This window comes from Chaetura pelagica, unplaced genomic scaffold (genome assembly GCF_000747805.2).
Source record: "Chaetura pelagica isolate M959 unplaced genomic scaffold, ChaPel_1.0 scaffold387, whole genome shotgun sequence".
Taxonomy (NCBI): Eukaryota; Metazoa; Chordata; class Aves; order Apodiformes; family Apodidae; genus Chaetura; species Chaetura pelagica.
In genome coordinates, this window is record NW_009954101.1 from 650,533 (window position 1) to 674,653 (window position 24,121).

At 39.5% G+C, this 24,121-nt stretch overlaps 1 protein-coding gene across 4 annotated transcripts in view; it reads right to left on the reverse strand.

The window, feature by feature from the left end:
- Positions 1–24,121, reverse strand: part of SEMA6A (sema domain, transmembrane domain (TM), and cytoplasmic domain, (semaphorin) 6A) — a 117,006-nt gene that overhangs the window by 40,863 nt on the left and 52,022 nt on the right. For 3 of the 4 annotated variants that reach the window (XM_010002351.1, XM_010002350.1, XM_010002347.1), the window contains exons 1-10: positions 23,823–23,962; positions 21,108–21,225; positions 15,982–16,042; positions 14,429–14,491; positions 13,484–13,585; positions 9,936–10,026; positions 6,388–6,507; positions 5,141–5,229; positions 4,026–4,243; positions 1,115–1,246 (exon numbers count right to left, since the gene is read on the reverse strand). In XM_010002351.1, the coding sequence (XP_010000653.1) occupies positions 1,115–1,246; positions 4,026–4,243; positions 5,141–5,229; positions 6,388–6,507; positions 9,936–10,026; positions 13,484–13,585; positions 14,429–14,491; positions 15,982–16,042; positions 21,108–21,225; positions 23,823–23,922 (1,094 nt within the window). In that variant the 5' untranslated portion in view covers positions 23,923–23,962. Of the gene's footprint in view, positions 1–1,114; positions 1,247–4,025; positions 4,244–5,140; positions 5,230–6,387; positions 6,508–9,935; positions 10,027–13,483; positions 13,586–14,428; positions 14,492–15,981; positions 16,043–21,107; positions 21,226–23,822; positions 23,963–24,121 lie in introns of those variants that run through there. The other variant, XM_010002348.1, reaches the window with a different exon arrangement.

The window sequence follows — 24,121 nt, forward strand, 5'->3', positions numbered from 1 at the left end:
AAGAGTGTTCACCAATCCAGTTCATGTTAATTCCTACCGGCTTAGAGAGAGAGCTATCACCTTCATCACAACTGCTAGCCTCCTACTGGCTCATCTCACAAACTCACAATGCAATTTTCTCTTTTTCCTGCCTACTGAAGGAGAAGCAAAACCCTTCCCTGGCAGTACTCTTTATCTGAGAAAGCTCCAAACAAACTTGGAGGTATTGTCCAGCCTTGCACTACCAAGGCAGCCCATCATGTCCATGAGTTGTGGAAGCACTGCAAAAAGGAGAAGAAAATCCAGTAGCAGTGCTAGCAGATGCCTTTTTAAGGCTCAAACCAAAAACAGACAGAGAATTTATCAGATTTTCCAGTCATCTCCAGGTTCTTCCCTTAACTGACAAGCTCAGATTAAAGCCACTACAGAGCTTTGGATGCGTTTTTATTTTGAAGTTATGCAAGATATCACTGGTAATGGAAAATATATCCTAAAGTGGTAAAACTTCACTGAGATAAATTAACTTGCTTTATCTATATTAATATCATAATTCTCAGAGCAAAATGCCATTGGTGTAAATGAGTTAACAAGTGGCTGTCAACAGCAGCTTGTACAAAATGGATGCTTGTAAGAAACATAAAGAGTATGTAATAGAGGAGCCACATGCAAACAAAGAGGGAAGTGGTAGCAGGGAAAACAAATATAGGTGGAATGATGTAAACTGAATCTCCATTTTGATGGAATGCTGCTTTTTCTTTTTTCCCATGATGCATCCTCTGTGGCATATAAACTGCATGTTAACTGCAGAACAGCAAACTACAGAACCAGTGCAGGCTTTGTAATGAGATATACCCATTATCGAACCAATTTTCTACAGGTGTGTAACTCACACCAGTCTTCACTGATAGGTTATTTCAAGTAGATCTGATGCTGGCCTGATTTATGTTACACAAATCTTGTTTAAGCGGAAACATTTTCACTCACATACCTTAGATCCAAATGCAACTCAGCTTCTATTCTGCTGTTACAACATGTATTTTCAATTGTATCTAAACCTTGTAAGGCTGTTCAAATTGTGAAAAAACCCCTGTGCTGTGTGCAGGAGTGCAACATTATCACTATACATGAAACATACCTGGGCTTGGGCACTCGTTCGTCAGGAACCGGTGTCCATGTGGAATCTGGAGACTTTTGTTCTTTGAATCTCCCAGTAAATACATTGGCAATGTCAAGCATGTCATAGGCACAGACTGCAGAGCCAGGGATGCTGTAAAGTGACATTTCCCAGAAATTATTACTCATTCTGCAGTTATGCATAAAATCTTGAGTGAAAAACATGCTGTATAGAAATCTTCCTGTCGCAGGCTACTCAATCTTGAACTCTGTAACCTCTGAGTATTGACAGGAAAAGCCAGGCCCATGGAAAAGCTTGAAATACACCAATCAGCAGACAGCCCCTGCAAGCACGATTTGTTTGAAAGCCTCTATAGAAAGAAGTAATTGCAATAATCTTGAGAAGGAAGAGAATCTGGGAAACTCTGTGTACCACTAGAGATGCATGAGGAGTAATAACCAGTCTTATTCAGAGCTTATTACTTGGAAATTCAAGTTCTTGTAAGTCACAACCTCTTCAGTATTAATTCTTACAGTTCCTGTCATGCCTCAAAAATACACTGCAGGTAGTTCAGAAGCTGGTGCTGCTCCAACTGGGAGCATGCTGCAATGTGCCATTGAACCGGCATTTACATGTTATTACTTCATCCTCCTACAGCTTGATTTCCACCAATTTTTCCCAGTGGAAAGGAGTTAACTATGCTCAGGAATTTGCTTAATTCAATGAGGTGTAAAGAGCTCACAGAAGCAAATTCAATGTTATTTTTAGATCACTAAGTTGTAAATGTCAAGTTTTTTTATTATTTGCATGCAACTGCAGGACAGCATTGCCTAAACATAATTGTATCTTTATCTACATACTTTCTGAAAGGCTTAGGGGTTTCTCATGGGTAGTCACTTCGAAGCATGAATCTACCTTTTATTTTTTTACACATGAATTACTGTATTTGTGCCTGACTCTCACCTCTTGATTTTACCAGGTAAGAAGAATGAACCCAGCTAACTGAGACTTTCTGTTCTGCTTTTAGCTAGTAGGTTATTATACACCAAAGAAAAATAAATGTAGGAATTATAATATTGTTACAGAGAATAAAGCTAAACTCATAAAGGTATATAAATTGAATGGAAAATAACTGTTTCAGTAATAAAAGGTTCTTAAATGCTTGTTACTGAAGGAACCAAGTAGGGAGACAGTATTAGCCTTACTTTGATCTCTGTGGATTGTGCCTTTATATGGAAAGAAACGTCAAAGCTCTATATTAATGCGATACTACACAGTAAGAATTTTAAATGAATGCAGCCAAATGTATGTCGATGTAAGAGCTGGTCAAGGGTGTATTTGGCCACATAAAGGACCTAATTCTGAAGGATATCTCAAGACCCACTATAGCTAGATGATTTTGCACTTTGCTGAATCAAGCCCTAAAGAAAAAAGAATTCTAATATCTTGAGGTGTATGATAGAGAACTAAAGCACTAACAACTCAACACACAATTCCACAGTGATGGAGGGATCAGTGTGGTGAGAACACTGCAATAGCTTTTAGTCTAGAGGATGACAATTTGTGGGTCCACACTGTGATAAAGCCATACAGATGGAATACTGTGGGTCACAACCAAGTCATCTCCCAACCACTGGACTACAATCCTTCACCAGCTCCTGCCCTGGGTCACCTCAGGTTATGTTTGTTGCAGCTTTTTCTCAGTGGGGGAGGAATGAGAAAGATGTTTCCATGTCAGAGGTAGGTCTTTTAATTAGAGGTGTCTCCAAGCCTACACACCTTCTTGTCATCTTCACCATCTGACAAAAAATGGAGCCTATGAAACAGTACCTTGATTTTAACATAAGCTCCTAGATTTTAAAATGCAGAATTTAAGGAAAAGTATTATTCATGATAAACCACAGGAAATAGTAGCAGAGCAAAAGGAATCTCAATTTTGAGATAATCTCAAGATACAACCTATTTTCTGATGCTGAATCTCTGTTTGTTCACTTGTTTTTATTAAGCCAGTTCACATAAAAAGCAATCATCTTAATGGAAGCTGCATTCCTTATTGCTGGCATAATTATTCTATTGCAGTTCCTATCATTTTGATGTCAAAAGCAGCTATTCTACATTACAGGCCTGGGCTTACTCTCATTTTAAGTCAGTTCTGTGCACGACCTCACTGAGGTCAGGCTTTGACAAGTGTACAGCAAAACCAGATGAATTTCAGCAATAAAGTTCCCCTTTCAGCTCAAGCATTACTCTGTGAAACAGCAATATATTTTTAAATTAGATTGCTGCTATTTTTTTTAACTTCTCTGGGAGACATCAATAGTTAGATACAGTTAGTCTTCTAATAACTTCTGGAGAAATGTTATCATGTGTAATGGTAATAAATTCTTTGCAGATGATCCGATGCTTTTGAAAAACCATATGAACAATGAAATACAGGTGTTCTGGGGACCAGTAGGACAGTGTAGTTTCTTGGCTCTCCCAGAAGAAAATGCAAGAGTAGGAATGTATGAAATAAGAGGGAAGGGGTACTAATGTTGGTCTTGGCAGTTTACATGTAAAGAGACAGACCCACTCTTTTCTCTTTGAGAAAAAAAAATATTAAAAATCATATGTTCTCTTTGAAATAACATTTTGCAGGTTACACACGGCAAAACTTCTTGGTGACCAGTCTGAATTATCCTCAGGTAAGGAAAAAAATATATCCAAGGAATGTGTCCAGGTAGCAAAAGGCTGAAAGCTGCTCTAAATTACCAGAAATAAAATACAGTAAGCAATACCAGGGTATCTTAAAATGAAACACAAACAATAAGCATGTGGTACATAATAATTACATTCTATGAGCAATCACTTCTTGTACCTTCATAAATTAAAAACTGCAGTGAAAAGCAAAACATAAAGGAAACAGAAGGTAAAAGGTTATTGCTCCTATTACCTATTATAGGGAGTGGAGAAAGTTGCTAAAACAACATCCCGGCCATTGAAATGGATAACATCTGTAACCGCCTGCAGTATGTTAAAGTAGAAGTGTGAATCGCCAGGAACCGAGCAGTTCAAACGAGCCTTGAGAAAGGAAGTCCACTGTTTTTCCAGCACTCTCTGAGATCCTCCCATGTCATTTTTGCAAACCTGAGCCACCCTTGGGAAAACTACCTGGAAGGAGTATAGCAAATACAATGAAGAAAATTAAATATTTGAACTAAAAGACTTCATTGGAATTCTGCTTTCAAAACATTTGGAATAACATTGCAAGGTGCTTAATTTAATCCCATGTTGACATAATCTGGGACAAATAAGAAACAGAGAAAAAATCAGCTTTAGAACAGTGTTCTATAAAAGATAAGGCTGTGGAATTTACTATACAGTCATAAATCCTTCAGGGGATCTGTTCTCAACCCATATAAAACTCATTTCCATACAGACTGCTTAGCTTTCTGTTTCCCCAAACAAAAACACATTTCTAGTACAATCCCTGCAACCAACACTGCCTGCTGTGACTCTTGTGTTTTCAGCAATTAACAACTATCCAAATCTTCCTGTGCTTTTATTCCTGCCCCCCACCTTTGTAACCTTGGTCAGCTTTTCTGACTGCTTAGTCAGAAAGTTATTGTAAAATTAGAAAAAATGCAGAGTGTTTAATTATTCTTTGCAGAATGGCAAAGCACAAAATTAATGCCCCTGTTTACTCAGCACTCCAATTTGGATTTCTCAGAGAAAAATATCTCCTGCTTTGGAATACTTTTTTCACAATTACCTAATACCCTGAACTATCTACATGTTTCTTGTGATTTGTATGATTTGAGAAAAGAGATTCCAGCATATGCCATCACTGTAAGAAACCATCCTGTTTCCTTTCAAGACAGTGCAATGTTTCACTCCAATCAACCTTTTGGCTTCAGGGATAAGAATCTTCTCAAAATTATGACCTTGTCATCATGATTTATGGTTCTCATTTCAAGGTCACACCTAACAGCACTGGTACAAGAATAGAATGTGTTTTCCTCCTCCTGATTCTGACAAAGTCACTCAAGGCAATGTTTTTGCCCTTACCTTTCCCATGCTGTTGTACTCCACTGCTATTTCCCGGAAGAAGAAGTAAATATAATTGCCATAGTCCACTGCCTGGACAAAGTATGGCTCTAGAAAAAAAACAAAACCATCTTATTTAGGCACCAATGTACTGCATACAGCATGAAGAGAGAAGCCATATAAATATATTCTCATCTAAAGGTGAAATGCCTGCACTAAGCAAACTTGCTCAGTTTTCAGAACTAGCAAAATCACCACAACAGAAGAATCACTGTCTGAGGTCAGCACAGCCGGGAGAAAGTCTGTGCAACACGAATGCAAGGTAGTAAAGTGCTTGCCACTAAAATGTCTGCCCTGAGTGGTGTACAAGGAAAGGTAAAGAGGCAATATATAACGGTATGCCTGAAGGGTCCAAGCAGTGCTCTTTATAGCATGCAGGCTGTGTGTGGAGGGAATAACAAACGATGTAACTATTTCTGCCCACACGTGTCTATAGAAGCAAGCAAAGTGGGACAGCTAAAGTTGACACCTGGCAAAACATTTCTGCATGCAGAAAAAGACTTCAAACCACAGCTTTGCTCAATTTTAAAATCACTCCAAATGCTAACTATTCATAACGCCTACGTGAAGCTAAACAGCACCATTCTTAACAATGAGGGCATTTAGAGCACAGAAATTGCCTAATTCAATGGCAGCTGTACAGTCCCTAAGAACCATAAAAGAAAGGCTTTGTGTAATATCCAGATTTTTTATTTTTTTCTCATTGATGAATCTTAATGTTACGGGACAAACCTTCAACACTTCATGAAGCTTTGACTATTACCTACAGTCCTAGGGCAGGACTATTTTCAAACAGAGCCCAAGTTCACTGAGCCCTGCTAGTTCCAACATTTACATCCAACATCTGTAAAAGGATGGCTTTCAGGTTGGAAAGCTTGCTGGAATATATATTCTGATCTATTAAGCTCACAGTTTTTGTCAGGTCTAGTAACTTGGGATCAGGAAAAGAAGGAAAGAGATAAACAGATCAGTGTAAAGAAAAGATGTAATTTAGTTCCTTCTTTCTGCCAGAAAGCATTGGTTAAATGAAATGACAGAGAGGTCTGTCAGGAATCCAAGACTCTCATCTGAGCTGCTTTCTCTTTTTTTTTTTTTTTTTTTTCAATGTATTTTGCAAGTCCACTTTGCTGTAGAACCAGATTTTACTGAATTCTGAGACTCACTTAGCACTCCATCTCTTAATATATATATATATATGGTTTATCTACCTTTCAACCACTTTGAGTCATGTTTAACTGTCCGCAGAGTTGGGCTGTCTCCAAGGCTCCGGTATATGACTGCATCTATTGCAAGGAAGTCGGTCACTGTGGCAGAATACAGCTTTCCCTCTGGGGAGGAAGGAAAGAAGAAGTAAGAGAGGAGGAGTATTAGGAATTCCTACTCTCATCAGTCAAATGAGATGGGACAAACTAAATCATCATAATTTCCTTAGGAACACTGAAGGGAAAAAATCCAGCTAGGTAAATGCAGCTGAGTACTGAACAAGCAAGTCATTGTTTTTCAAAATTATAATTTCAAAGGGATTGTGTGAGAAAAGAAATCTTACAGAGTAACTCTTCTCCAGTTTAGGTAAGTCATACTGAACTACACTATCCAGTTTCTCTGCACATGCCTCCGGTTCAACGCTTACAAATTGAGGAAAACAAATATGGGGAAGCCGTGACAGAACTGTTATCTTTAACTGAAAGAGCAAACCAGACAGGTCTTGGGGACTGTCAGCTAATTGACATTTATGCAAATTCCTCCCTTTGAGAGCACTTCTCCTCTGCCAAAGATCACTAGCAAAATAATTAAATAGTTTGCAGGGAGCCCATGTGAAACAGGAATGCAAAGAGAGTGAGGAGGATTGCCTATCTTTGTTTCTTTTCTAAAATGTGTTTAGGCATTTTCCTCTTGAATTACATGTTCTCCTCTCCTAAGGAATCAGGGAACAAGTGATAAGAAAGGGTCTACAAAATGACGCCCCAAGGACAACCAAATGATGCAAAAGTATTAGGAGATAAAAACATGAACTCCAACAATACCTTTAAATTACATTTATTCTTTCATCTGTTTGCAGGTCATGGTGAACTGTATGGGTCTGTTTTCATGTGTGAGACAGATCTTGGAACATGATGTCTGGTAGGAATATGAGCATTGTGGAACAAGGACAGTGAGATGTGTCTCTGTTGTGTCTACATAAAATCAGAATGGCCTACATCTCCTTTGACAGAAACTATGTTGGGTGTTGGGCCTTCAAGGCACCAGTGCTGAGGACATACCAAGGACAAAGCAGAGAGGCTTTTGGTCAAGCTCTCCTCACTGAACTTACAGACATTTCATTTCAGCTCAAGATGTAAAAATCAGGCTGCTGGTTTTTTTTCAGCAGGACTGTAATTCTTTGTATTGAGCTTTGCAATTCCCATAATTATTTTGCTATTGAAAAATGGTCTTTTTTTCTTAGCAAAACCAGAAAAAAATCATTACAAAACAAGCAGATACTAAAACAATTTTAAAATAGAATAAAAAGCTGAATTGTTTAGATATGGATGTCTGAACTCATGTTAATACAATCAGACATTTATTTTCTTTCCTGCCAAATTCCTGAGGATCATGTGATCGCTTACGAACTGCATATACCGGCTGTAATAGTTACAGGCTGCAAGAAGAGTCATATTAATGTAAGTAACACCAAACAGAATCTGATGAGCTGGATTAGTGCCCTAAATTGCTCTGAAACTGCTTTTCACAGCACTCTGAAAAGTTATCATAGGTACTAATATGTATGACATATAAAACAACAGACATTTCATTTCAGCTCAAGATGTAAAAATCAGGCTGCTGGTTTTTTCTCAGCAGGACTGTAATTCTTTGTATTGAGCTTTGCAATTCCCATAATTATTTTGCTATTGAAAAATGGTCTTTTTTTCTTAGCAAAACCAGAAAAAAATCATTACAAAACAAGCAGATACTAAAACAATTTTAAAATAGAATAAAAAGCTGAATTGTTTAGATATGGATGTCTGAACTCATGTTAATACAATCAGACATTTATTTTCTTTCCTGCCAAATTCCTGAGGATCATGTGATCGCTTACGAACTGCATATACCGGCTGTAATAGTTACAGGCTGCAAGAAGAGTCATATTAATGTAAGTAACACCAAACAGAATCTGATGAGCTGGATTAGTGCCCTAAATTGCTCTGAAACTGCTTTTCACAGCACTCTGAAAAGTTATCATAGGTACTAATATGTATGACATATAAAACAGTGATTATCTGAAGCCAGCAGATTTACAGGGTATCTTCTACACAAATTTATTGAACAGTATCAAATTTATTTTGAATTATCAGGGAAGAGTAGAAAGATTTTTATAAATATCCTTTTTATTTTCAAATAATGTGAGGAGTTCCTCAGTGACAGAGTGAGAATCACCTTACTGAACTTCAGCTGTGTGCAAAGTAAATGTTTACATTAAGTTGGTCAAAAATGCTTTCTTGGCCAGTACAGTGAAAAAGGCCCTTTTTCACTGTAAGGTGAAAAGGTGATTCAGGCTACCCTAAGGACAGGAAATCTGAGACACATGGCATAAACCTTTCTCTAAAGGTGTTTCTCTCCTTCTGTGGCTTATGAATTACCTGCTACAATCAGAGAATTTGTGTTTCATGTGCTTTTTATTATAATTAAGAAATTGCATTCTACCACAATAATTACCACTACTATTTTTTAAATTAAAGGACCCAATTATTTACATTATAGAGAGTAAAAAAACAAAAAAATTGCGACCTGCTGTAAAAACTGTCCTTTGTAAGGCAGACGATGCCACGTCAAATAGAGTAGTGCTTAATACAGCCCTTCGGCCACAGACTTAGTTGAGAGTGTCTGGAACACTTGCATACTGTTAAATCTTCAGAGGAATAGCTAAAGCATTTCCATGTGAGCACCTAGGCTCTGCTTTCTAGCACAACACCTGCTGAAGAGGACTGACATAATCATGGGCAACTTTTATATTATCTTTACTATCTATTTTACAGCCAAATCTAAGAAAATATCAGCAGGGTTCATACTAGAAGTTTAACAAAGAAACAATTTAATCAGGAATTTATGAAGAGAGGTATAAAAATATAATTTCAAAATCAAAAGCCCAAGTTAACCCTACTATTAGGTACTCACTTTTAAAACTTCTGTAGTAGAAATTAAAATTAACTGTATTCTGCTGCACACAGCACAAATTGTCATTAACCAACATTCTCCTCTCCTTTGTCTACAACAGCTGGTAACACCATATTGAGATGTTTTCTGCTTCAAAATAACATTGCCTTTCCCTTCCTTGTAGATCTAGAGAAGGGGACATCACAGCATGTTCTCTCACTTCCTTTTTATTATGAAGGTTAACTTAAGAGTGGAGTTGCTTAAGAGCACATCCTGCCCACTTCTCATGAAAGTTCACACAAGCCTTGACTTTCCTTGTCTTTCACAGAAACAGGATATAGGCAGAAGTGGTGCCTCAGACTGGCCTGGCATCATATTTAATGAATTCAGGAAATACTGAAATATTGAACCAGGAAACTGAGGCTTCAGTCAATGTTTATGGTAGTAAAGTTAATCCCAGAGATGAGAAGGTTTTGGTGCTAGTGATTTCTTTATGCCCCCTATTTTTAGTCACTATTCACTCCCTTTGCCACCTTTTTAGATTTTGGCATTCTGGACTCAAGAAACACAGTACTATGGCAAAGCCTGGGCTGCAGGACAGAAAACAAGAATTCCATCATTTTACCTGCAAACAATGCAACGTTGGCATGCTTTGCATCATAGGGGCACCTGGCCATTCCACTGAATTCATCCCCCAGGAACTCCAGGGTATCCATCTGAAAAATGAAAGGGAACTCCTGAGATAAGAGAAAGAAAACTCTTTACCCAGGATGAGGCTTATGACAGTGTTTCTTCTTTTCTGGGCAGAGAGGAGTATCTTTTCTCTATCTGTACTCCTGACTATACTAAAAACCTGAAAAAAAAAATCACAGTGCTAAATAAAATCAGCCTGAAGAAAGTGCTTTCAATAAGTCTGCATTCTTTTGCAGCTAATCACTCTTCCCCTGACACATTTTACAAGAGTCTTCAGTCTATATTTTAGCTGTACACAAGCTTCCTGTTGAACCATAGCAGGCTATGTGGTCTGTGGGTCTGGCAGGGATTCAAAATTTATCCTCGACAGTGATCCAACAGAAGCACTCTTATACACAGAAAAGACTGCAAGCCACAGCAGTCAGAAACAACAGTACAATAATTATCTGCGTGTGCATTTTTCTCCCCAAAGTCCGGAGATCCTTCTGCTCTAGTCTCAACAGTGGTGCTCTCTTCCTTGATTTGCATACTCAGAAGGATGCACTTCAAGTCTTACTGTATCAGTTGAGTCTGTATCATGGAGAAATCCTCTTACCATCAGGCAAGAATTAATCTGTGCAGGAATTGTAAAATCTGAGGCTTAAGTGTAACTTCTGGGAAATCGTTTCACCCCGGGCATCGATAATGATACAAGTATATGGATCAACTCTGTTCTAAGTTCAAGAGGGTTTAGTGAGCTACAGGGGAAAGGTACATCTCTTAACTCTTTAAGATTCTTATACTACCATGTTTGGGGAATAAGAGTCTTTCTAGCATATCCAAGTAACTTAAGCAGGTCATACTGTATAAATCACAAACAGTACAGAAAAATAACCCACCCAGCACCATCAACTTCTCTAATCAACTTCTAGCTCGTATGTTACAGCACCCAAGTCCTTCAGCAGACAATTTGTCATCATTTGTTTTGTGTCATGTATTCTTCCTGTTAAAATCCACCCTGAAGGCAATTAGCTGTGATAGTGAGAGGAAACAAATTACCGTCCCAAGTAACTCCCTGCCCCAAGCCTCACACCCCAGGCTCATCCACACTACCTGTGGAGGGACAGCACTCTTTTCTGTTTGGCACATCTTTACTGCTCTCTCTATAAAATGCAGAAATACATGGAGGAAAAGAGAGGTCAGGTGTTGGAAAGACCTTGTGCTGACTCTCAGAGGTATCACAATCCCACCCCTGCAGTTTAGCAACAGGTAAGGCAGCCTGTAGAGGTCATGCATCACAGGGAATGAAACACCTACAGTGAGGGTAAGGAGGGCCATTTATATCCCTCAGATCACAATGCCAAGGAAATCTGTATTTTTATTGAAAGACAGATTTCTAGCAGGGAGACTGGCTGAGATTTCTTAGCTGCATTGATGGAACCGAGAACTAAAAAAATTACAAATTCTGCTGGAAGACTAAACACAGCACTTAGACAGAGAAGCTTTGTTGCATGGTAGAAGTGGAAAGCAAGGAAAGGAAGAAAAGAAGAAACAGAGCAACTATCTGTACCACACAGCTATGTGTGGTACAGCAGGCTTGTATTTTTATTAAAATTTTATTCTTCCTCCACAGACTGAGTGAAGAAGCAGTGCTGAACTTCTCTCCTGTGTTTCCTAGACTACAGGCATCACAGTGGCTAAACAAGGTAGGACAGCATGGCAGAAAAAGCAAGGAAGAGCAGCACTCATAGCAAATACCACTAAGGAAGTAGTTTTTCTGTATGTTAATGTCTTTACTCTGTTTTTTACAATAACTCTAAGCCAAATGAAATGAAGGAAAATTGTGACTTTATCAGATGCAGCATTAGCAAAGCTGAGATTCTTTTGCTAAAGAAGGAGAAATGACCTCTGGGACATACCAGTGCCTGGAAAAGCAGAGTCTGAATAACAAAGGCCTAAGTGAATACATTTCAAAGCTACTCCAGAGACATCCACTGTTGGGGTTATATCAGACTATACCAGTGCAAGACTGAGAAAACGAGAAATATCTGAATAAATGGGCTCTGTTAAAACGCAGATCATGAGGACCTACTATGTCAAAAGAAGAAATTGAGGTCGAGGAATTAATGTTGAGTATTCATGGACCAGCACAGTTTTCTATACTGTTCTAGATAATGCTTTGGCTTTGCAGATCCCCAGCAAGTAAAGAATACATCACCCTCCTGTTGTACCTTCTGCTGAGGAGATCTGCTGTCAATCACTTTTACAGCACAGAATGCCATAGGGTCTCCACAGTTTCCACATCTGCTGGGACCCAACACTAATCTTCCCAGGTTTTGCTGTGCTAAGCTGTTAAGTGCCTTGAGGACTGGCTTTGGGATTGAGAACACAGACATTTAAAACATGCTACCCCAGTACCTCAAAAACCCCATGTACCAGTACAGGTTGGGGGCTGAGCTGCTAGAGGGCAGTGTAGGTGAAAGGGATCGGGGGGTCCTGGTGGACAGGAGGATGACCATGAGCCAGCAATGTGCCCTTGTAGCCAAGAAGGCCAATGGCATCCTGGGGTGTATTAGAAAGGGTATGGTTAATAGGTCAAGAGAGGTTCTCCTCCCCCTCTACTCTGCCTTGGTGAGGCCACATCTGGAATATTGTGTCCAGTTCTGGGCCCCACAGTTCAAGAAGGACAGGGAACTGCTTGAAAGAGTCCAGCGCAGAGCCACAAAGATGATGAAGGGAGTGGAACATCTCCCTTATGAGGAAAGCCTGAGGGAGCTGGGTCTCTTTGGCTTGGAGAAAAGGAGACTGAGGGGTGACCTCATCAATGTTTACAAATATGCTAAGGGGGAGTGTCAGGAGGACTGAGCCAGGCTTTTTTCAGTGATGTCCAGTGATAGGACAAGGAGCAATGGGTGCAAACTGGAACATAGGAGGTTCCATGTAAATATCAGAAAAAACTTCTTTACTGTGAGAGTGACAGAGCACTGCAACAGGCTGCCCAGAGAGGTTGTGGAGTCTCCTTCACTGGAGACATTCAAAATCCGCCTGGACACGCTCCTGTGTGATGTGCTCTGGGTGACCCTGCTCTTGCAGGGGGCTTGGACTAGATGATCTTCTGAGGTCCCTTCCAACCTGTAAGATTCTGTGATTCTGTGATCAGTCTGCGACTTTATGTGGGTGTCAGGGACGAGCTGAGGAGCTTCCTGAGGAGTGAATACATACCCAGGTAGGGGTCTAAAGGACTCTGTACATATGGAGGGTAATACAGATTGGCAATAAACTGTGATACGCAGGAGTTGCAAAGAAGTAGGTAATCAATTTGAGCAATCCTCAGAAATCCAATTAACATTGAACTCTGTAGCACTGAAACAAGTCAGGATTAATGCTGCAGAGTTAAATGATGCACTGTTGAATGACGATCTCATGCTGTTGCCAGCATAGTCACAATCAATCCAATAGAAAGACAAGGCACAAATTAAATCCCACAAACAAATCACATACCTTGTAGTTCCTGCAAGAAGGGTTGAATGCATTTGTTCCACAGATAAACAATGTATCCTCGTTTCTTTTTAGGAGAACCTTAATAAAATTATGACATTCATCCTGAAGAAAAATAATAAAAAGAATATCAGCTACTGCATTTTGGGTGTCTGGTTTTATTTTTATGTCATGATACTTCACTGTCAGGTCTAAAATGAAATTGGCTGGTAGCCACTGTGATATTCTGGGCTTTATTTCAACTACGCTTAACTGACCATGAGCAAGATGCAATTGATTTATTTTCTATTGGTTTAAAAATAGTTACAAAGAACTGAAGATAGCATATTCATATTTTAGTTCAGGTTTTGCTATTGTTCACATAGCTGAATTTTGCTTGAATGCTACTGCTTTCCTCAAGAGGGAAAGATCTTCTCATGTACATTGCTGCAAGACAGCAGCATGAGCAAAGTAATATTTTGGTATAAAGCATCTCTAAGTAGAGAGCGAAGCAGGTGTAAATTAATGCATCTAATTCTGGTACCACTTGTGCTAGTCATAGGTTATATTAGGGTAAAATTGGAGTGTGAAACAGTCCTTCTACAACTGTACACATTCATACTTTCTTATGTTTTACACAAACTTCTCAGTAAATTCCTGCAGGAGGACGGACAGCAGTGCTTAGGTTTTGAAAGCAGAGGTAAGCAAAATCAATACACTAAGCATTATGTCCAAAATCCTCAGTGCTTTAGGTGTTACAGGATTTTGCTGTAGTTCCTGTTGTAATTTTTTATCACATTAAAAATAAACTATTTTTGCAAATTAAAGCCTTGAGTACGTTGATGGAAATAGCAATTACTGGCAAGAAGCGAATGGCATGATCCATTCCACATCACAGACAGCAGCTCAAGATAATAGTGAAGCAACTAAACTATAGTGGCAGATGCAGAAGAGATGAAAATTGCCTACCTTATGTTTTCCCTTCATTCTGCATGTGTCTACATCAGCTTGTCTAGATTTCCATGTCAATTTCTGCAAGGATCAAGGAAGAAATCAATTAAGACTCAAGAGTTGTTGCACTTGATTTCAGAAGTCCCTTAGGGGAGACTAGCTCTTGAACATTTATTTATTGAAAGCTTTCTGCACCCTTTCTCCATGATTAATTCACCACAACAATGAAAGATCAGTGATGTGGAACATTCATTTAATTTTGTGTTGCCATCTATTCATTAGACCAGAAGCCTATCCCATTTTTTTAAAGCTTAAACCAACGGAATTCAGCAATAGGCTAACTTTTAAATATATGTGCACTTTTCTTAAAAGTACTAGATGCTCTTCTACTTTGATATTGTTCTGCTAATCAGAATAAACATTTACGGACTATAAACCCTAACTAGATTCTACACAAAATATGTATTATGGAAAACAATATTTGAGACTAGGAAAGAAATAAAATTCAGGTAATTCTTATCACTTCAAGTCAGCTAGCAGGCTCAGAGAGACCTCCACTGATCAAGACATCACTGACATTATCTCTGCTAATAGTCTTCAGAGTATTTCCAGATAAACCCCAGCCTTGATTTCTTTTGCAGTGATTTTCAGGAGTGCTCAAGTGTGATAAGATGATTAATTAAAATAAAACTTTATTTAAAAACATATGGCCTAAAATAGTAACACCTTTGACACTCTAGCCACAACAGTCCTGACAGTGTTTTCCATCAGTAATGGAGGCACTGCACTCATGAAGGGCGCCAAGCTGAAAGACTAACCATGAATGTTCATTTCAGTTAGAAGCCTGTGCCCTCACTTCTTCATAAGTTATTGGTCATAAACTCATCTTCAGCATCGTTCATAGTTATAATTAAACACTCTTCACTCCTACGGTGGAATTAATCCAATGCCCAAATTCATACGACCTTCTGTTGCACCAAGGCTCTGTTTGGCACATATCACACAATGTGTATGCAATGCAAAGGAGCTGAGGGGAGATTATTTCTAGTATATTTATGTTAATATACAATATGGTAATGCAGACAAAGCCCTTCTTAGTTTGAATATAACTTCCCAAAGAGATAATGTGAATACATTTACAAAGCAATGCTACAGTAAGATTTTATTTAGTGAGTACTTGCATGAGTGAATAAAATCTGTGTGCATAAAAATATGTAAATAGCACTTGCTTTTTATGATGAAAGTTTCAGCATACTTAATTGGGATAGTATAGTTGTTACAGAAAACCACTGAATATAAATTAATAGATGTTTGACAGATGTTTCATCAGGGACCTCACTGTATTTCAGTAGAGATTGCTTATCAGCCCAGCTAAATCACATATCAGAAATTCACAGAGGACATGATTGCTATTCAAGCCTTCCCAAAATTTTATTAGTAATGCCATCTTACTTGCTTATTACAGTTCTCACAGCAGTGCTGGCAAATTGCTTGAAACAATGTCATCTTCCTATTTATTTGAAGCATGTTCTAGTGTCCTTAGTTTTTGGATGATGATAAAAGCTACTTACTTTGCTAAAATAAATTTCTTCTGTATGTGATGTGTCCATATCAACAGTATAAATATGGTCCCTGTAAACAAAAGCAAATGCATGCAACGTCAAATGGAGCAGTCAGACAGTTCATTTTGTATGAAGAGAGCTAGCTATCACAAGATAATCCATAAATCCATTCAAAAAACAAGATCACAGGTCTTACAAGGGAACATTACTCACAGCATCATCTGCTCTTCCCAGAAAAGCACTTTCATACATAAACTATCTTTCTTCCCTTTAATAATAATTAAAAAAAAGCTACAGAACTCCAAGGCAAGATTCTTTCCCAAAATCAATTATTTGAACAAATGAGACTTTGGGAAAGAGGTGAGTTTAATACAATTTCTGCTCTATATATCCTACAGCAGATGTCATGATGTAGCATGCAGATATTTCTGTACATTCTGAAATCAGATGTAATAGTTCTGAGGCAGCCTTTATCAGATTCCTGGGCTAGTAGTCACTGTGCCACATTTAGCCATTCAGGGTTAAAAAGAGGCTAATGCTTCTTTAATTTGTTTACTTATTAATTTTAAGTCTAACCTCTGCTGTGATAATTTGGTGGGCAATATGGTAGGCAAAAAGTTGAGAGCCACAAAATTATTTCCAGAAATCATTCTTCTCTTCATACACTGAAGGCCAACCTAAACTGTTACATACTCCTCTGGAAAAAGTTCCTATTTCTTGCTTGCATTTACTTTCTTATTTTCCTGTGAATCTGTCTCTCTCTTCAATTACCTGCCAATCTCTCCTTGGAAAGAGGAAACAGACTCAGCTACTCAGATAAAGAGATATTTTAAAATATTCTCCTCTGTGTAAGCTGAGAACAATGACATCTCTGTGCAGACCCTAAAATACGAAGAATCCCACCAACCTACAACCCGGTAACAATGACCACATCAAATTGGGACTGAGCATCTCATTTTTCCTTGAAATAACATTGGCTTTTTTCAAAATACAAGAAGTTGTGCAGCTGGAGCATGATCCACAGCATTGGAGGGGTCTGTTGAAAGTAGGATACAGACTGTTTCCATTTCAGAAATCCCTGCTCTCAAGGTTAGCTTTATTTTACTAGGTTTTGGGGAAACAGTGTTAGTCTGTTAAATAAAGCAAACACAAAACACTGCTAGAAGAGGAATAAGCAGTACTCTTCCTACGTGGAGAAAAGAGGCAGCATTGTTATGGGGAACTGGCTTTTAAAAATCTACAATCTGCTATGGTGCTTGGGGCTGTTTGTTTTGTACGATGCCAAACTGAGGAGTTGCAAGTTTTCTTCTCCTCCAGATCCTGCAAAACCAGAGTTGTCATTTATGTCCCAGATTGGTTTAACGCTTCAGTTTATTATTTGCCTGACTTTACTGACAGAGCAGTGGTCAGGATTGGTGCTGGACTAAAACTACCTATTAGGTAATGTCAGCTTCATAGATCACTCCACAGTTCCCATCACAACTTGTTGCTGTCACTCCTAGTATATAGAAGAGGGAGCAAAATATCTTGAATTGCAAATTAGGTACGGCTGGAGCTCTAAAACCTTCTTCCAGAACAGCACCTGATTTCAGAAATCAGCCTTACTTTCCAAAACAATTAGAAAATATAGTGGTGGTATTCAGAATGAGGCTTGAGTTATTTAGTTCCCCAGCTTTCAGTGGACTTGCTTTCTGACTCAAGAAACTGTTCAAAGAAAATTCAGATGCTAAGTTATGGGATCATCTGAAAGAGGGTATCAGGCAAATTACATATAATTTTCTCACGCTGTATGTGAACTGTAGTTGCTGACAATGTCAGCAAAGAGCGAAAGAGCTGTCAAATTCAGGGGAGGGCTCTCTTACCACAGACAATGAAGGATTGTCCTTGCTCTCCATTTCCCACTGCTACCCAACTCCTAATACCTACTAGCTGTGGTATGTGTACAGCTCACTGCTAATTAAGTTATTCTAACACAAATTGACTTAATCCTAGAGCTTCCGTTTTTCCCACCTCCAGTCAGCAGAACCAAGTTTTGTTGCCATGGCATAATCTTGTGGAGGAAGGGAATTTAAATAATGCCACCGGCTGTGCATGACCCTTGGCCAGTCAGTGCATTGTCTGGAAATGTGTAACTGCAAATGAGGAGGGAGCCATCCCGATGCATCCCGAGCTCAATAAACAATTTTGCACATACACGAGGGGTGACAGACAATGTGAACAAAAGCTGCCACCGCACAAGACAATGGGAGGAGGAGACATAGCAAACTTAGAAAAGGGGGTGTGTGTGAGGGTGTGGGCAAGTGTGAGAAAGACAGCCCGGGAGTACCCTTCCCACGAGAAAAAAGAAAAGAGTCCTCTGCAGACTGGAAGCCAGATATTCTGACAGCACAGCTTCAAGGACTTTGGCTGAGTTATTCTCATTTATACTGGCTTCCTAATTATATGCAATAATGCCTTTATGACACTTAAGTTTATTTGGCAATAGCTAATACAAAGGTTGTGTATCTCGTATGACAAAACAAGCCACTGACAGAAATTTTGTTCTTTGCCAATTACCTAGTAATAAAGTGTTGGCAGTTCTCAAATTTAAGTTAGTCCTTTCTTGAGCAAGGAAACTGTGTGCAAAGTAAATGCTGGATTTTCTAAAACAAGCAAACAAAAAAACCCCAGTGACCCCAAAATAAAAACTCTCAATGCTTAATTATTTGTTTTGTTTGCCTTTCAGATAATTGGGTACTAATGCCAACTCAGCATCACTATACTACAATGTCTAAAAAAAACAGCCTGAAAGCAACATCTGATATGATAACTAAGGATTTATGTTAGCTACAGTTTTCAACTAATCTAGTTACAAAACTCTTCAAGAAACACCTTTGGTTGTGTACACATTTGCTTCAATCTCTAGATTTACTACACCTTCTAAAGGAGATGAGGTATTGCAGTTATAAACTTTCATTCACAAGAGTTATCAAAGGATGACTCATTTTCTGAACTTTATTACTTAAAGATAAAAATCACCTTTGAATTTTAACTTGTATCACATAGGCTTCTCAGCCCAGAAGGGATTTTACTCAGTAAAATGTGGAGGAGGAGAAGAATACGTCAAAGAGTTTTTGAGTTACCATAGGAAAAAAGCGTAAGAATTTTTTTTTGGCATGTGGAAGTACAAAACAGACCAGGTCTTACTCTTTTTTGTAGGTCACTAGACCCTAGAAGCATATAAACACCCTCATAAAAAACATCTTAAATACAAATAAAAAGCCATATGTTATATAAGACTACATATTCTTATGCCAGTACACATACTATCTCCCAAATATTAATATTTTTTATGTAATTTGTGCACATGGTGATTTTACATCCCAAATGCTTCCCTGGGTTTTCCTGCTGTAATGCCGGTTGCTTGGGCACTGCCACATTCTAATTGCGTCAATCTCAGTCTGGGAACAAACTATGAATACAGCAGAGCAAAATCCACAAAGCGGATTTACCACCTTCTCAGTGCAAATGATTTCCTAATTTAAAGGAAAATAAATAAGCAAAGCAAAGGGAACTCAGCCATGAAAAGGAGGAAATCCTGCCACCACCTTTCAAACCCCTTCAGCCCTCTCCTCCCACCCAACTCATTATCACACTAAATGCAGCAAAAATACTCAGGTCCAAGCTCAGGCAGAGTGCGGAGAGGCCTTGCTGTGGGGCTGCTTGCTCCTTGTGCCTTATGGCCAAGGCCATCCCAGCTCCCTGTGGAAGGACACATACTCTGTGCCCATCCTTGAGACAAGGACTTGGCACGAGTGAGAGCCTAGAGCTTTGCTGCCCAGATCCCACACAAATTGGCGCATGTGAGAAGTCCGAAGAAGCTGCTCTTAGCTGGTAAGGCTGCCTGTGCAGGACAACAAGTAGAACCACAGTTTTCTGCAGTCAGGGACATGGCTATGTAAAAATGGCACTAGGTGTCTCTGCTGGTGTAACCCAACTAGTTACGGGGTGCCAAGTGGAGATCAACAGGCAGATCACTGCAGGACACATCTGACCACCCAGAAGATGGGGAGTAGCTATTTGAGATGGAAGCCAGGCAGCTCCCAGAGCCTGCCAAGGCTTTGAGGACATAGCTTGTGGTGAGAGGCTGCCTGTTCAGCAGCTGTTCCCTCTCAGCTCCTGGTCATCACACCCACCACTTCTCCCATCTGCAGCAACAGCCTGGCTCTCTGTGGCACACGCAGAAGGGTGCATATTTCTCCAATGGAGGAGAAGTACCAGAACACCAGCAGGAAACAAGCTGCTACTTAAGGGGCAGCTTAGCTTGCATGGAGATCCCAAACAGGATCTGTGTCCAAGAACTCGTAAACTGGATTAGCCACTCTTGCTAATGTCGACCCTTCTTGCATTTTTCTTGTGTCCATCAGGTAACTTCCACTCTAAGATAGTCAACCTTCGCTAAAAACAGGGAGGGAAAAGAAGTGTTAAATGTCTGATCTGTGCTGGACTGGCAGCTGTATAAATTGGTGTAGCTCCACTGAAGCTGATGCTGAGCCTATGCAAAATGAAAGGGTGGCTATATATCTGCAATACTTATAAAAAAGCACATGCGTGTATCTGCACAGTATAGCTCTCAAAAAAAAATCCAGACACCAAATTCAATTAACCTTACTGAGTACATCAAAACAACAGCAGAAAACATGTTTGCCTCTTTTTTGTCTTAAGGTATGAAAAACATATCTAAACCAGCAACATTACAGTTTAGTAACTCTTATCTCAATATGTATTTATGCATCAGCAGAAACATTCTCTAAAACATGTCATTAATGGCATGCACAAGCATTACAGGATGAGGACAGGCTTTCTGCTCCACCAGGCTGAACAATTTCTCTGGCAACTTCCCTCTTGCCAGACTCAAAGAAAGGTAGAGGATTGTTCTCATAAAAGGCCTGTCTCAGCACCTCACAAAACTGAAGTGTAGCTGACTGACTAACAAAATTTCCAGTACGTTTTACTAATATAGGCTGCAAAGGTCGGAGTGTGGGAAAAACCTAAAATTAACATGTCCAGCAGAGAAGAACTCAGAATATCCCCCATCTTCTCCTTTGTTCTCTGAAATCAGCCAGCAAGGAGCAGCCAAGAAGGGCACTACTGACCTAGCAGCAACGTAGAGGGTCCTGTTCATGACCATGACCAGCTGGATGTCGAGCCGGTGCCTTTGCGTGGTGTTCCGCCCTGGTTTGTGACCCACAAACACTCGATACTGTCTTGTATCTGTGGGAAGGGGAAAAAAAAAAACAGCAACCCAGGGTCAAAGAGAATCACAAACTGAAACCATGCTAACACGGATCATTGTGGTGCCCAGCTATGGCCAAAACCTGTGATTTCTGTTCTGCCCTGGCACCACAGTCTGCATTTGGAAGACATGAGCACAGAGGTCTGGAGAGTTCTTCAAAGTTACAGTCTTTGCAGCTGCAAAGGAAAAAGGCATCACCTTTGTAGAAGACAAAAATTGTGATGTTTTTTCAAACATAAAGCTGTTCTGGAGCTCTTGGCACAAAGCTACATGGTACTTTCTCACAGTTTTTCTTTCACTGCTTACAGAGCTTAAATGCTTGCTCCTGGCTGCCAAAGTGTGTCTAGCAGGACAAAGCTGTTTCACAGTGGCCCATCAATCACCACAATGACTGGACTTGTAGTGGTTAAAGCAAAAGATTTGGCTGCCTTTGGTTCAAAATGCCAGCTCCCTGGGTTTTCTACAGGATTGGACTGCCATCATAGAACAGCTGTGGCGATTTCTGAGAAACAGTAGGAAACCACCACTTGAACTTCATAAAATGAAAGTCACTGCCATATCATTTTGGCAACCAGTCTGATACTCCAGTTCTTCTGGCACCTGGACAATTGTACTGACTGAGCTTATACTATCAACAGGCCAGCTTTCCCCCCCACTCTACCAGTTAGTAAGCGCATTTATTCACTGCATTCCTACAATTTTTTCCATGAGACCTCAGCATACATGGGGGGTGTGCTGCTGCTTCCCAGATGATCTGTATGTACAACTTAAACCAACAGTGAACACTTATGACCAAGGGCCACCTTGCTGCTAGACTTCATATCTATATGTGATCATGACATCTTGTTGCATAAATCAGGGATGTAATTAAGTAAACAAAACAACAGTTAGAAGACATGAGGACGATAAACCTCTGATGAGCATCATCATCAATGTGGAACTGCTGCACGTGCATGCTATACAGAGCTGATGCCTGAGTCTTTGTCCCATCAATGTGCCTCCCCAGAGGCCTGGAGCTCTTTGAGAAGAGTCTATTCCTTCAGAAAATCAGATACTGCTGTAGTGTTTTCAGTTATTGTCCTCTAAAACTATTTTCAGAAAGCCTGAAGATAATACTGTATAGAAACAGAAATTTCCCTGCAAATCAGATGATGTGAACTCCTAGAGAAAAAAAAAATTAAGATAGCCCAGGCAGGATGTATATTCAGAAGTTTAATCCTTCTGATCAAGTCCTGCATGCAAAATGCCAAGTTCAACTGTCAAGCTCTGTCCACTACTATTTAATCTGCAAACCACAGATCTAGCATGAACTGGGAGTTTGTACATTAATGTGCATTTCAGCACATCATGCCACAGAGAAAGAAATCCCATGTCCTGTTTCTCCAAAAGGATCAGGACTGGCTGTTCCTATGTTAGCAAGAACCATTAGCATCACTTTTCTGGAGGATGAAAATGTTGGTGCTGAAGACCCAGTGCTGACACTAGACATATTTCAATGGGATTTGTTTGAGAGCAGTTCTGCCCTGTTTTGGTATCCCAGACACCTATTAACATTTGCACTACATCAAGTGAGCCCCTGGAGTCTGTCTTTCTGCTTGGTCTTACACAAAGACAAAAAAACTTACAGGTGCCAAGGCCACCCAAAAGCACAGTAATCAATGGCTATCAAGAGATTCACTTTAAATCCAAATTTCTGACCTAAAGTAGGACTAAACTTAAGTCCACTTGTTGCTGACTCAATGCTCCCTAGCACAATTTTGCAGACTCAGGTGCTAAAGACTTCCTTTTAAACATTTGAACCTTTGGGACTTCAGAAGACTTTTCTTTGCAGTAATTGTAATTGAGTTGAAGTAAATGTGAAAGCATCAGTTATGCTAAGCCTGACTTGCATGGTGAAATGCACAGAAAGCTCTTCGCCTGTTTAGGCAGCAAATCTCAATACTGACTTGCAGCTGTCTTCGTTACACTAGATTTTGAAGGGTTTGCCAATTATTGCTGGCAGTAAAGAGAGAGATTCTGTTACAAAAGATCCTTTGTCTTGATTTGGTTTTTAGCTACATTTCCAGCTTGGCAAAAAAATGCCTAATGCTAAAGTGGAATTCATCAGAGCTTAAAGAAGTAAGTTCTGTTATTTGCATTAGATCAACAAATTATGATTTCAGAGCTCAGTTACTTTAGTGTGCTATGCTTGATACTCTCAGTTGCTTCACTAGTTATCCAGAACTGCATTTTCACAAGTCAGCTGAGGGACACTTGGATTATTGGGAGTGGGTAGGAAAAGGCGTCCTTACTTTGCTGCTGGATAGAGCAAGATATTTGGCTTGAGTATGCTACTGAAGTTTCTCTGAGAAGGAAAAAGGCTACAGTTTCAGAAGATTGAGCAGTTTATCACCCAGTAGTCATAAATCAATGTGAAAAATTTGTATTGCTATATTAGTATCTAAGAATGTAAATTGGTCGATCTGGAAGAAATAAAGAAAAAAATTTATTCATTGCAACTGTAACAATATACAGTTGATTTGAAGAACCTTGATTAGTATTAAGTAAAGTAATTCCTCTGGCCTCTTATACTTACAGTTGCCATGCGAAATACTGATTGGCTCAGAATCTTCTGGGAAACCAGCCCCAGCAAAGTGTAGCAGTGTGAAATATAGCAGCAAGGCTTCTGACCTCATAGTAGTTCAGCTGGGAGGCTTCACTTCTTCACTTCACCCTGTGGAAGACAAACAAGGGCTTAAGCACCTTCTGTCAACGTCATTTTAACCACTGCATACAAGAAATCTAAGAGTCACTGGAAGGCAGAAGGAGCTTTCCTTCTCCTCACGCGTCTCACCATACCTGAGGAGGTCTATTGTGTATCTAAGCATAAACTGC